The 14,909-nt window shown below is 43.2% G+C and overlaps 1 protein-coding gene across 2 annotated transcripts; it reads left to right on the forward strand.

Annotated features, from left to right (window-relative positions):
* Positions 1–749: 749 nt before the first annotated feature.
* Positions 750–5,618, forward strand: LOC147608407 (pentatricopeptide repeat-containing protein At3g09040, mitochondrial-like). 2 transcript variants are annotated; one of them, XM_086789127.1, is made up of 2 exons: positions 750–1,255; positions 1,415–5,618. In XM_086789127.1, the coding sequence occupies exon 2, from the start codon at positions 2,605–2,607 to the stop codon at positions 4,939–4,941; it is 2,337 nt and encodes a 778-aa protein (XP_086645253.1). In that variant the 5' UTR covers positions 750–1,255; positions 1,415–2,604; the 3' UTR covers positions 4,942–5,618. The 2 variants fall into 2 exon arrangements, with proteins under 2 accessions (XP_086645253.1, XP_086645254.1); XM_086789128.1 differs by having other exon boundaries at positions 1,131–1,255; positions 1,419–5,618.
* The last annotated feature ends 9,291 nt before the right edge of the window (positions 5,619–14,909 follow it).

A 14,909-nucleotide genomic window follows, 5' to 3' on the forward strand; every position in this document is an offset into this window, starting at 1 on the left:
TGTGAACTTAACTATATGAACTAGTACTATAACTATGCTATAGTACTCGAAAGTGGCTGTCACACAGCTTGTTATCCATTGACAGCATAGCAATCATAATCTCATCAACCATGCCAATGACATAAGTGCGGAAGTTATCACCCAGATGGGTCATCAATGTCCGCAGTGCTAGTTGAGCTCGATATCTCAACACTCCCCCTTTCAGCTCAACTCCACACATTGCACTCTAAGTAAGCTCCTATAACTGTGGGGCTTCTCTGTGCCCATTGCCTTCATGAAGATGTCAGCCACCTGATCCTTTGTGCTAACATATACCAAATCTACATTACCTGCTAGAACCTTTTCCCTTACAAAGTGATAATGCACCTCAATGTGTTTCGTTCTAGCATGGTATATTGGGTTACTGGCCAACTGTATGCTACTCATGTTGTCACAATAAATGACAACTGCCCTATCCACAGCTTCACCCATATCACCAAGTAGTTTATGAATCTAAGCTACCTCACAAGCTGCCATAGCAATGCTCACCCCTGTACTCACCCTCTATACTCGACAAAGCTAATGTTAGTGTTTCTTACTGCTCTAACTCACAGCAACACTCGCAAATGAAAACATGAAGCCACTAGTTGACCTCCTCTGTGTGACACTGCCAACTCAATGAGTATCTATGTACTCATGTAGGTGTATCTCTACTCATAGCTATATCTATGTATCAACTTTATGAAAAAGTTCATAATCAAATATTTGAGATTCTTTATTATAAAAAAATATCAAGTCGTCCCACACGGACTGCACGGGGCAACGGCGGGCGAGGGCGGCGCTGTGCGGTAGACGCTGGGGACAAGGAGAGTGCAGCCGGGAACGAGGAGTCGGAGGAGCCGCTGGCCCTGGCGAACGAGTGCATGATGAAGGGGGAGGAGAGGAAGTTATCTCGATGTAGCCCCGGGAGACAAGGTCTAGCCAAAGGAGAGGGCGGGCGGTGTGGAGACGATGGTGGTGCGATTGCGGCTGTTGCCCAGACTCGAACTGGTGGGTGTTGCTGCAAGCGAGGCGAACGCGGCCATGGTTGGTGGCGGAGTGGTACATGAGGAAGCGGGGGAGTTAAGAACCCGAAAGGGTTACCGGCAAATATGCACCGGCCGCCATCATCTGCACCTCCACAGTTCAATGTTATCGCATCAAGTGTGCAATGCTTGGACCCTCTACAGCAGCAAGAGAATGTACCTTTGAGTTTGTGGCCTTCTCGGAACACCAGGTTTGATACTTTTGCTACTTTTCATTATGCAATCAATATCTCCCTTATGATTTCACTATGATGATGATGATGATGATGATGATGATGATGATGATGAAGAAAAAGACGATGACCTGTGTCCATCCTAACGAACTGTGTTTGTATCTGTTTCATGTGAAGAAAGGGAAGGGAAGAAAAGGGCACGGGGCAGCAGCTAGGAAGCTCCTTGTCACTCTCAAGTCCCAAGGTTTTACATCACTTGAGGGCATAATGTTACTCTGTTGATGATTATGACCTCAATGGTGGCGATGATAATGATGGAGATGATGATGATAGAAGTAACATCTGGTGACAATGATGATAAAAGTACCTTTTCCTTTTCTGCTTGGAGATAGGAAGCTGCATTCGTGCAAGTGGTTTACTTTATCAGTCTCAACTGCATTTCTAGATATGAAATGTCTGTGGCTACCTTCTCCAGCCACCAAACCGCCGCTTGTGCTAGCAGCCAAACCAAAGGTCTATTCATTGCCATAGTTTCAAGTGGTTTACTTTATCAGTCTCAGTGGTGGAGTCCAATGATTTTAATCAACTCGATTTCTAGATATGACATGTCTGTGGCTACCTTCTCAATCTGCCAAACCACCATAGAGAGAGCTTGTGCTTGCAGCCAAACCAAACTCCTATTCATTGCCACAGTTTCCAGTGGTTTACTTTAATCAGTCTCAGTGGTGGAGTCCAATGAGTTTAATTAACTCGATTTCTAGATATGACATGTCTGCGGCTACCTTCTCAATCTGCCAAACCGCCATAGAGAGAGCTTGTGCTAGCAGCGAAACCAAAGTTCTATTAATTGCCATAGTTTCAAGCATGATTCTGACTCATTGATTCTATCAAGAAGCCCAAATTCTGTAGAATTCAGGACTCCATGCCATGATGATGAGGTTTCGGTGACTTTGAGTGAAGAAGTCTTAAGCCCTGATGAAGAAAGCTGGTATCCCCAGGATCTACATTCACAAAGCAATCATTGGGCATTCTAAGCAACAAACAGTGACTTTCTGCCCTAAAGTCCCCATCTTAACAGAGGTACCATGGTCTGATCACATGGGCAAGGCCAGTTTATGGTCTGAAGTAGATAGTACTGCATACAGAGCACTGCACCTCTAGAGGATAGTGGTTGGGAGGTGCACAACATCCAGGAGGTATTTACTATCTTATATGATACAGTTGACATTCCTTCTGTCGACAACTTCATCTGCCTCTTGCAAAAATGCAGGGAGAAAAATCATCTACCGTATGCAAAACGTGTGCACCAGCACATTTGTGCAAGCGGACTGGAATCTCATAGATTTGTCGGGAATTACATTGTGCCCATGTTTGTGGAATGTGGAAGTGTGTTGGATGCAGAGCAGGTTTTCAAGAAGTTGGTGCATCGTACTGTGCATTCGTGGACTTCTTTGATATCAGAGTATGTGCACTGTGGGGAATTGCAGCATGCTTTTAACATGTACAAGCAAATGCAGGAGGATAGTGTACCATCCAGCAGTTACACCCTTGTAGCCTTACTCAAAGCGTGCACCAAACTGAATAATGTAGGAAGAGGCCGCCACATTCATGCTGAGATTATAGATAAAGGATTTGAAAAACATCTTATTGTTGGCAGCACTTTGGTTGACATGTATGCAAAATGTGGCTCTCCTTCAGAGGCAGTAAGCATTTTTGAGAAGCTTTCAATTCGGGATGTTGTGTCGTGGAGTGCGCTAATGGCAGGCCATGCTGAACATGGACATGTTGAGGAATCATTGAAATTTTTCCAACAGATGCAACTAGATGGTATCAATCCAGATGCTACCATGTTTATTTGCATTTTGAAAGCTTGTGACACCATAGACAAGGGCCTTGAAATCCACCTGGAAATCACAAAAAGGGGATTTGAGAATGATCTCTTTGTTGGCAATACCTTGATTGATTTTTATGCAAAGTCTGGATCACTTGTAGATGCACAAGGAATCTTTGACAAGCTTTCAGCTCGAGATGTCGTGTCCTGGACTGCTCTAATTGCAGGATATGCTGATTTTGAGATAGGTGAGGAAGCCCTGAACGTGTTTGAAAATATGGAAGTGGTGGGGATTTCTTCTAATGCAGTGACATACACATGCATCCTAAAAGCTTGCAGCAGCACAGAGACTGCAAACAAGGGTCAGCAGTTACATCCTGAGGTTGTACAAAAGGGGCTTGAAAGGGATGTTTTTGTTGGGGGCGGTTTTGTGGACATGTATGCGAAGTGCGGCTTACTTTCTGATGCAGTGGAAGTGTTTGATAGATTGCCAATCCGTGATACCGCATCATGGAATGCAGTAATAGCAGGATATGCAGAACATGGACACAGTGAGGAGGAGCTAAAATGGTGTCAGAAAATGCAGCTAGAGGGCGTTTCTCGAGATGCTGTTACGTTTACATGTGCTTTGAAAGCATGTGGGAACATGAGAACCATCAAAAAGGGCCAGGAAATGCATGTGGAAATCTTGCGATTGGGGTTGGAAAGTGAGGTTTCTGTTTGCAGCACCTTAATTGACATGTATGCCAGATGTGGTTCACTTGTAGAGGCATGGGAAACTTTTAGCAAGCTTCCAGCTCCAAGTATTGTGTCATGGAATGCTTTAATTACAGGATATGCCGAACATGGATTGATGCAGGAAACATTAGAATGTTTTGAGAGGATGCAATCGCAAGGTCTCTCTCCAAGTGATGCCACATTTGTTTGCATTTTGAAATCTTGTGGGAGTGTTAAGGCCTTACGTAAGGGTCAGGAAGTACACACATACATAATATTTAAGGGATTAGAAATTCTTCCTTTTGTTGGCAGCACTTTAGTTGATATGTATGGCAAATGTGGGGCGCTTGCAGAGGCACAAGAAGTCTTTGACAAGCTGCCCGCCAGAAATGTTGTCTCATGTACTGCTTTAATTGCAGGGCTTGCTGAGCATGAACTTGGCCAGAAAGCATTGGACTGTTTTGAACAGATACTAATGGAGGGCATTAGTCTGAATGCTGCTTTACTTACTTCTGTCTTGAAAGCTTGTGGCAATGTAGGATCTATAGATAGAGGCCGAGTGGTACACAGAGAGATCACACAAAGAGGATTTGAAAGCGACCTTGTTGGCAACACTATAATTTACATGTATGCCAAGTGCGGCTCAGTTGCCGAGGCACAGAAAACCTTTGAGACTTTACCAGCCCGAGATATTGTGTCATGGAATGCAATGATAAAAGGCCATGGCATCAATCATGAGGGTGACAAGGCATTGCGATCATATGAGGCCATGCAAAAACAAGGTGTGAAGCCAAATGCCAACACATTCACATGCCTTATCAATGCATGCAACCATTCCAACTTGGTGCCCGAGGGCCAGAATTTTTTCAAGATGATGAAAGATGATCACGGCATTCCACCGAAAACAGATCATTTTTCTAGTATTATTGATCTTCTTGCACAATCGGGACATTTGCATGAGGCAGAGAACTTTCTGAAAAGTGTGCCATGTTCTCCATCTCAGGAGCTGTGGATAGCTTTGCTCAATGCATGCAGAACTCATGAAGAAGTGGAACTAGGGCTGAAATGCTTCTCAAGGCTGATCAGGATGAATCCAGAATGTGCTGCTCCATATGTGCTTATGGAAAATATCTATGCAAATGCTGGAGGGGAATGAAGCACATAAGTTAGAGGAGCAGGGTAAACTGACAGAGGCTAAGGAAGAGCCTCCTTGATAGAAATCAGCAAGAACTTACAGAAGGGAACAATGAATCTAGGGATGCCGATTCAAAAGACTGCATGCATTGCTAGAAACCTTGATAGTCTTTTGAGGTCTAAGGTTGTGCGCTTAAACAGTTCAATGACTTTTAGTGCTGGTTTCCTCCAATTGCAATCTTGGCTCAAAGAGAGGAGTCCCTCGAAGGCATTGAAAGCTTTGTGGCATCCCTCATTGGTTTGTTAGAAGTCATCGCCTGTCCAGTTTTATACACAAGGGCCTTTGTTGTGGGTGTGCCCGCCCTTATCAGGTGTTTTATCATTTTGCCTCACTCCCCGCATTTTTCCCCTATTTTTTCCATTTTTTCTGTGGCTTGGGAGGCAGCCCTGAGGCGGTTGGAGGACCAGTAGCTGGTCGACTGCCCAGACATCAGTCGTGGACCCCTGTGATGCTGGCCGACTGGATGTAGGTAGTCGTGGGCCTTATCAGCTGCTGGCCGATTGTTGCTACAGTCGTGGAGGGACTTTTCAGCAGGCCGACTGCCTATTTGGGGGCATATAAATAGGCCCCCAGCCCCCATACCATATTTGTATCATATCCGGGATCTTCTTGTGTATATCAGAGCAGAGTTACACGCCTACATCTCTCTCTCTCTTGTGCTGTTTTTTTGCCTGCGTTTTTGCTCTTGTGTTCCCAAATGTGGTCATCATCTCCGCTGCGTATTCTGACATGGTATCAGAGCCTAGGCTCTTGATAGTTCTTGGGATTTGTGTGAGCAAGAGGGGGACTGTTTTGTGGCTGATTGGTGGACTGTTTTGGACTGTTCGGGAAGAGGAGAAGCAAGAGGAAGGCGGGCTGATTTGCTGGACAGCCACTTGCAGGTTTTAGTTCTTCTTTGTTCCCACCCACCTACCCTTTTCAGAGTACATCCCCACTATGGTAGATCTGTTTGAGATGGCCGAGAGACGTGAAGATCCCGACACTCCCCACGTTCCCGGTGGACCGTCAGTTAGACAGGAGCAACTACGGCATATGGAAGGTGATGATGGAATTTGTTCTGGAGTCTTACGACCTCGCCGATTTCGTCGTTGTTGGTGTTCCCGTCGATCCGGAAGGACCGGGAGGCTCAGACACAGATGTGGGATCATGTCAACGCCAGGGTCCGTTCGTTTATTTTCCTCAACTGCACACCACAGGTAATCAATCATGTAAAGCACATGACGCTTATATGGCAGCATTTGGCCTCACTTTACAACAGGGTATCGCCCATGAAGAGGATTTCCTTGGAAGTACAGATGCGGGTTATGAGCCCTGCAAAGTCGTCGACGATGCGGGAGCATATTAACAAGCTGCAGGCTTTTCAGCAGGAAGTTCTTCAGGCTGGGAAGGAGATATCGTCAGAGGACATGGGCCCTCTTCGTACTCAGCATTTTACTCGTCGTTGATTACCAGTGGCAGGCTCAGCACCATCACGTGGGAGGAGCTTGTGCCCATGGTCCTGGACCAGGAGGAACGATTCACGAACCCTCCTCAGGGTGGAGGTTCGGAGGCCTTAACTGGCCAACAGTCGAAAGGCCGTAACTCGGGCAAAGGGAAGGCTTCATCGGAGAAGTCTTCTGAGAAGAAGTCCGATGCTGACTGCGAGAAATTGAAGGCAGAGAGGACCTGTAATGATTGTGGCGAGAAAGGTCACTATTGGAGGCAGTGTCTCAAGCGGAAGACCGAGAAGGGTGAAGATTCCTCAGCAGCAATCATGAAGACTCCGGCTTTTGTGCACCTGGAGGTGATGGACACCGATGCTTCATTTTCTTCAGGCAGGGAGGAGATTGGAGGACTCTCCGCAACGGATACTCGGGAGTGGATTCTCGATAGTGGTGCTTCCAGGCACATGACTCCTTCCCGTTCCGGTTTACAGGATCTCTGCAGGCTTTCTGGTCATATTCTTACTGGGGATACGTCCACTATCCCAGTTCACAGTGAGGGCAGGATGGAGATAGTTCCCGATGGCAGAGGGGGGAAGCATTCCTCCTAGGTGTTGTATGTTCCGGCACTTGGTTTTCATCTGTTGTCAGTGCATCAGGTTTGCAAGACTGGCGTACGGGTGGAGTTTGATGAGCATTTTGTTGCTCTCCGGGACAAAGCTTAGGAAGGCGGAGTGGAGAATGGAGTTTACAAGCTTTCAGCACTCTCTCTCCCAGGTCCTCAGGTTTGTGATGAGTGGCAGTCTGGTAATGGCCACTTGTGTGTGGATACGCTGCAGGTACAGGCTTTCCGAGACCAAATGGTGGATAGCTGTAGATGGCAGCAGTTGGCAGGAACTTTCCAGTACTGATGTTGGTAGTTCTTGTGTTCGTGAGTCAGAGGAAGCTGAACAGGTCACTTATGCTCTGATATCTCGTAGTGTTCGGGACAGAACTTCCAGTAGTTGAGGATGTTCTTTCCATGGGGACCTTTCGGAAAGTCAGGCAGGTAGCAGGTGCTTACTTGCAGAAGGAGGTGGTTTCTCTAGGCTTTGTGGTTCCGGATTCAGAGGGGGTGGTTGACAGGTTTCATCAGGTTTCCAGGACTTGTTTGTGCACCGTAAGGTGTTGATCCTTGTGAGCAGTGTGATGTCTTTGTGACTCAGAAGTTGTATGGTTTATTGATCTGGTTGATGGACACCAGATTGGACGGGAGCTTCCTGATGAGGCGGTTGAGCTCATGGTTGCGGATGACTCTTTGAGAGGCAGAATTGCGTTTCCTGTGGTTTCTGCGGCATGCGAAGGATCATGGACTCTTTTACACAGGAGGGGGGTTGTTGGAGGGAGTCCGACTCCACGGTTGGAGTGACTCGGTTTGGGGAGGAGATTCGGACACGAGGGGATCTACTTCAGGCCCAGGAGCAGTTTTACGGAGTAGCAGGAGGTTACATTGCAGGTTTGGGCTCCCACTGGAGGAAACCATGGTCATCCAGAGGCACTTTGTTTGTGAACAGATCGTTGCTGATGACACCTTGCTAGAGTTCTGTTCGACGGAGGACAGTACGGTGGACCTCTTCACGAAGTCGCTCTCTCAGGTCTTGCTCGGGCGGCACCCAAGCTCCCTGTGGTTGGTTTCACAGCCAGGAGCTGAGAGGGGGTCTTAGAAGTCATCTCCTGTCTAGTTTTATACACCAGGGCCTTTGTTGTGGGTGTGCCCGCCCTTATCAGGTGTTTTATCATTTTTCCTCACTCCCGGCATTTTCCCCTATTTTTTCCATTTTTTTTGTGGCTTGGGAGGCAGCCCTGAGGCGGCTGGAGGACCAGTAGCTGGCCGACTGCCCAGACATCAGTCGTGGACCCCTGTGATGCTGGCCGACTAGATGTAGGTAGTCGTGGGCCTTATCAGCTGCTGTCCGACTGTTGTTACAGTCGTGGAGGGACTTTTCAGCAGGCCGACTGCCTATCTGGGGGCATATAAATAGGCCCCCCCCAGCCCCCATACCATATTTGTATCATATTCGGGATCTTCTTGTGTATATCAGAGCAGAGTTACACGCCTACATCTCTCTCTCTCTCTCTCTTGTGCTGTTTTTCTGCCTGCGTTTTTGCTCTTGTGTTCCCACATCTGGTCATCATCTCCGCTGCGTATTCTGACATGGTTACCCTGCTTAGTTGTCCACATGTTTTGCAGTGTGTCTTTGTTTTACTCTCTGTGGAACATTGCGGTTTCTTGCAGCTTCTATTTGGGCTGTTTGCGAAGTGTGATTTTCACTGACAGTTCTGTGAAGGGATAATCCCTGTACATCCACAAAAGATGTACAGGGATGATAAAGCAACACAAAAGATGAAGCTGCCCCATAGAGGACACCCATCAGGCATTGACAAAATCGCCACCCTCTGCCCTGGGCGCATTACATAGGTGCATGGGAGGGGGCAGGGGGCTTGTGCATCTGATACATTATAATACGTGGTTTTAATTTTTGCCATGACACGAGCATGCATGTCAGATAAGAAAATTGAAATTAAGTATCTATTTAACAAAGGCTTTGCAATCACTTTTGTTGAGCACAGATGTGGAAACTGGAGCGGCTTGCAAACCAAGAGATCAGCTCTTGCACACCCTGTAGAAAACCTCAAGTTCAATTATCTAGACTCCATATGCATTGGATGCCATGGGGGACATTGTAGCGACAATCCCATCAGATTTTGTATGCAAACATGCCATGACAACATGTATCAACTTTTTTAAGCCAAAGCCGGTCTGTACATTAAATTCACAGATATCCAACTTCTTTGAAGTAGAAGGATGTGAAAAGATTAAAAGAAATGAAAGTGGTACCAATTCTGCTCAAGGTTGCTAGGCTTAGCACTAGCATGGGGACTCTAGCCTGAGTGGTTATAGCATTACCCCGTCAAGCTGATAGTGAAGGTTCGATACACAGACATTTAAATGGGTGTATGGGTGTGTTTCTTACTAAAAGGAAAAGTTGCTAGGGCTAGATGTGGTGATTTTTGTGGAGGTTTTCATGATGCGGGACACACTATCTAGAGAGCAAAAAACATCAAGGCTTTGCATATGCTCTATCAACTACCTTTTTGTTGTAATAATTCTTTCTATTTGTTATATTCCCTTAGTGCTGGGCTTCATAATGACCGAGTCTGCCTTGCATCTCCGGAGTTTCACAGAGAGTACATACGTAGACCTTCGTATGAATGTATGCTCTTATGTGTGTGTGTGGGCATTGATGACGTTAGTGGTAATGTTGTAGTATATAGTAAGGTGAATTTGGGCATGTTCTTGGATTCATCTAGGTATATATAAATATGTATGGACATGGATGACAAAAACAATATGACAAATCTTGTAAATATATAGATGAAGTGGACATATAAAGTGAATCAAGACTTTCTACAATTGCATTGCAGAAATGGTCCAAGATAAAAATAGATTAGAGAATACTCTAGAACTTTCTACAGTTGCATGCAAAAAGGGTGCAAGATAAAATAGATTAGATAATACTCCACCCATACAGAATTAACTTGGCCATGTGTTGCTCCATATGCTTCTTCACTTGAGGTTTGGCTTGCTATATACTTGTATTCTATGTAGGGAGATGGGATGGTAAGTAACAATAATAAAATGGGGAATGCCCAGGACTGGCTTTGATGGTGACAGCTTTAGATCCGCGTGGTAGAGAGAGAACACAGTGCATCATTGCAATGCGAGGGATGTTTGATATCCTTCCAACCGTGAGCTCTACCAAAAAAAGTAAAGTCTCTTTTTTGGTGGGTTATATAGTATACATTTTTTAAATTTGATGTGTGGGTACTGAAATTAGATGCCTTTGGTAGATTCAAACCCAAGTCCTGACTTTGGGAGGCATGAGCCGTACGGCCTTAGTGTCAGAGTTTAAACTCATGTTCCCTTGTGGGCAAAGTTATGTCTTTCCCCCCCTTCTTGACTGAGAGAGCTCATGTCTTAGGGGAAGTAAAATCAACTTGAGTGGAAGACTTCATTAACCTCAAGCCCCATCCCCAGATTTGAATATAATAGCCCTTTCCCATTTGATGAAGGTGCTCCTAAATCTCGTTAAATTGTCTCTCGACTTTTAGAAGCACCACTATACCATTTTTGTCCCCATTGTATGCATCCACAATAAAAAAAACTGTGGGCTCAAAAGCATGGTTTTCAAATTCGAAGAGGAAGCGGGGTCAAGTGTGAGCTCAACAAGAAGAACAATTATCATCTTGCAAATACATCCTACAGCAAAGGCATCTGTATTTGGGGACTTGTCAAAGAGTTGCAAAGGTTACAACTTCCTAGTGTTAGTGCACTAGCTCTAAGTTGATGCCTTCTAATTGTTCTCATATTCACCATTGGGGTTAATGGAGAGAGCTCCTCTTGAGCAGGAGAAGATGCATCTAACCTCGTGTTAATCTTGCTACTCAAGAGGAAAAGAGAATCTCAAGCATAGACTAAAAAGGGAAAAAAAAAGTCACTTTTAGTCCAATGGCTATTCTACCAGGTCCTCTTTGAAAAAGTGATGGGCTATTTAAATTAATTGTTCCAGCACATAAGATAAAAGTTTTAAAGATTTGCTAAAGTTTCTATACTTTCATATACATAGAGAACATATATTGGCCAACTAGTTTATATTTATAACATAACAATAGGCTCACCTTCACTAATCACACACTCACCACTTACAAAAACTAAGAGTACACACACACACACACACACACACAAACTTCTTTATTTTTAAAAATCAAAAGAAAACATATATCACATTTATGTGTTTAAAACCATGCTTATATATAATATACCCACATCATCACACACCAAATATCCAAGGTAGCACATTAGTTTCACCTCAATCAACATAAATCTCCTTGCTGCCTTGATCATGATCCTTAGACCTAGATGGTATGCTATTCAACTCAAGAGCTTACCTTAGCCTTGCCGAACCATGTGTCATTGGGTCTTACCTTAGAGCGGCAATTGTAACTTCTCGTCATGTCGTTTGTCATCCTACTTCCCTATTCAATGCATGGGGGAACCCTTTCTTGTCTTTGTAACAACACTGATTGCATGTATGCAAGAAAATTAAGATCAATCATCATCTTATTGATGTCATCCTTGGTATAGAGTTTTTCCTTAAGCTTTCCCTCCTTTTTTGGGTTGGGTCCTACTAGCCCATAAAGGTAGACTCTCCTTTTAGATCTTCTCAGACAGTCTCTAAGGGTGGAATCCCTTCTACCAAAAGGGCTTGGGCTTGTCCCATAGCTTCCCTTCTATGTCCAGCTTTTCACTAAGAATTTGATTGAGTCCACCAGAAATGTTTGCTTGCAACAATCGAAAACTTGCAAACAGACAATTTCTATATGTAACTTGTAACACAACAGTCTCTTCTATAATTGCTGCAAATGGTACTTTAGCACGACCTGTTTATCTCACCAGATCTGATCAGAGTACATGTACATACACTCAATGTCAACAATACATGTGCAAACACTGTTTGTACTCCCAAAATGTACCATTGCACTGTAATAACTAGATTTCAACCAGAGATAGCTCTCAACCAGAACTTTCCAAAACTGTTGAAAATACCTTGCATTGACAGAACGGAGCCTGAAACGTGAATCTGGCCGCAAAACTGCAATACAAAGTACTATGTACCACACATGCACTCCAAGCATGCGAAGATAGTTCCTCAATCGGAGATGTGTAGCTCCCAGAGCTACCAACAAGGGGTGTTGTACCCAAACCAAGAAGGGGAAGAGATGATGATACTCTTACCTGTGTGCCACGTACTTGCTTGCTTGTTCTTGCCTCTTGCTTGCCTCCTTAGCTCTCACATAAACCGGAGCTCTGATACCATGAAGAGAATGTGGGGGAGAGAGAGAGAGAGAGCTTGAGTTCCTTACAAGCACACACACAAGACAGAGCGAGACACAAGAGAGAGATGGATGGCTGAATTTTCTTCTATCTTTTTCTCTCATAAAGAGGCACGTGTACTAAGAGTAAGCAAGAACCTCCTCTCTCTCTCTCTCTCTCTCTCTCTCTCTCACACACACACACACACACGCACACACACACGCACGCACGCACGCACGCGCACACACACGCACACAAGAAAGAGCAATGGGATAACAAGAGCTCACTTAGCACAAAGGGGGATTGTGTCTTTGTGTGAGATCCCTCTCACTACACGTTAAGACCTACACAGATATATGCAAAACTAGTGTATTTGTTCTAGTTAGAGAAACCAAGCACAAGATTCATTAAATAAATTTACAAGAACTTACACTTAACCTTTGTAATTTCTTCAAAAGGATTACATAAAATTAATTTCTTCTTAACAATTTTAATATTCTAAACCTAACCTTAGCACAAAATAATATCCAGCTTATTAATTGTTTACTAGTCCTAGATTAATACACTATGGGTACATGAGTCCACATGGCTAGGTTTCACATGGGACTATTAATTCTTAATCATCCCCATGTTCTAAATTTCACAACCCTTATTAAATTTTACCATGACACCCACATGGTCAAGGGTCATCCATACATATATACACATACACATGTATGCATACACACCATGTGCGTATCTGCTGGCACACATTAATTTACAAGGATTAATCTCCAAAAATTTTAATATTTTTTGTGCACATTAGGCACAATTTATTTCATTCTTAAGAATTATGTATCATCTAATCAAAGTGAAGCTCTTGTGCACTCTATGTGTACATATGCACATTTTTCATAATTATTTTAGTTTAATTAACCAATTTCTTAATTTTATTTTATATAATTAAATATATTAATAACTTTTGAAACTTTAGACTACCCCCATTTTGTTATATCTAATAAAATTTCTAGTAACATAATTAAGGGTCAAATTTTAAATTATTCAAATAATAGGATAGAAGGGATAATATTAAGATTGGAATCGTGACTAGGTGAGTGGAGTTGGGAACTAGTTAAATTTCATGCACTTAGTCGAGTAAAGAGGAATTGTGGGCTAACCTAGCACTTGGAAGTTTGGTTGGTGCATGCTTTGGTCCCCCAAACAAGCATAAATACCCCCCTCCCTTTCATTTCTTCCACACATACTTCTAGAGGCTTAAATGCTATTTATTTTACTTTTCAAGTATAGTAGTATGTGAATATAGTACTTTTACAAGTATTTGTACCTAGTGCATGCCTAAAGTTTGGTTGGTGGGCTATCTATACTAGTGCATGCCTGAAGTTTGGTTGGTGGGCTATCTATACCAATGCATGCCTTAAGAGGGATTACGGGCTAGCTCGTAATCGCTTGTAATATTAGGTTGATGAATGCCTTGGGCACCCAAACAAGCATAAATACCCCCCTTCCCTAGTTAAAATTTAAATTATTTTCTTGTATTAAATTTATTGCGTATTAACAGAGAAAAGAAAATGGTGAATTAGTTAATTTTATGTCTCTTTTTGGCCTTAAATTACCCTTAGATGTGTGAGCAAAGCCTATGTGCATTTATTTAGATTAATCTAGTGTCTAGAAAAATCTCATAGAATTCATAGAGAAAAAGAACTGAATTTTGGGAATAGAATATTGTTATATTTAATAAATCAAGTGCAATTAACCTTAGAATTTGACCTTTATTATTTATAACCTTTGGTTTATTTACATTAACCTATTTAAGGCTTAGGATAAAAATGGATTAATCTATCCCAAGGTTGAGGGCATTGGATTAATTTCCGAGACTAGACTAAGACTATACGTATAGGTTAATAGTGCATAGTTTGAGCCCTTATAGTCTAAAGTATAATTTGATTTTAATTTGCTACAAATATTAAATTTTAGGAATAATGCATAGTTTAAGCCTTAATAATGTATAGTTTGAGCCTTAATAATGCATAGTATGAGAGCATTGGATTAATTTTTGGGACTAGACTAAGACTGTATGTATAGGTGAATAACGCATAGTTTGATCCAGGTGCTTTTTTTGGCGAGCAATTACGAGCGAGCAGTTTTACGAAATTGGCGAGCGGTTGAAATCGTAACACATAAGTACCTCTAACATTACTCTCTTTTACTCTCTCTCTCTCTCTCTTCTCTCTCTCTCTCTCTTCTCTCTCTCTCTCTCTCTCTCTCTCTCTCTCTCTCTCTCGTTATTGACACATGTACGTACCAACACATTTCACACTTTTGCGAGATATTGATAAAATTTGCTTCCATGCATGAGACATTGAATACAAAATCCATGGAAAACACCAATAAGGTTCCAAAGGTTCCATCCTCTCTTAAGAACTTATTGGCAAGCACACATGCAACTTCAACAAGCTCTTTCTTCCAAATGTTCTAGCGAGGGACTGGCGGAGTGTCCTTATCTATAGGTAACCCCATTGGAAAATCTTCCCACACCCTTTACAATGTGTGCAAGACTTTGTGGGGGGGAGAGATGCATGCAAGACTTTAGATTC

The sequence above is a fragment of the Cibotium barometz genome, chromosome 53 (genome assembly GCF_041138505.1).
Source record: "Cibotium barometz isolate CiBa-2024 chromosome 53, ASM4113850v1, whole genome shotgun sequence".
NCBI lineage: Eukaryota > Viridiplantae > Streptophyta > Polypodiopsida > Cyatheales > Cibotiaceae > Cibotium > Cibotium barometz.

What these genes read in the sequence shown, in the direction of transcription:
- LOC147608407 (XM_086789127.1), top strand. Translation starts at nt 2,605, where the DNA reads ATGTTTGTGGAATGTGGAAGTGTGTTGGATGCAGAGCAGGTTTTCAAG.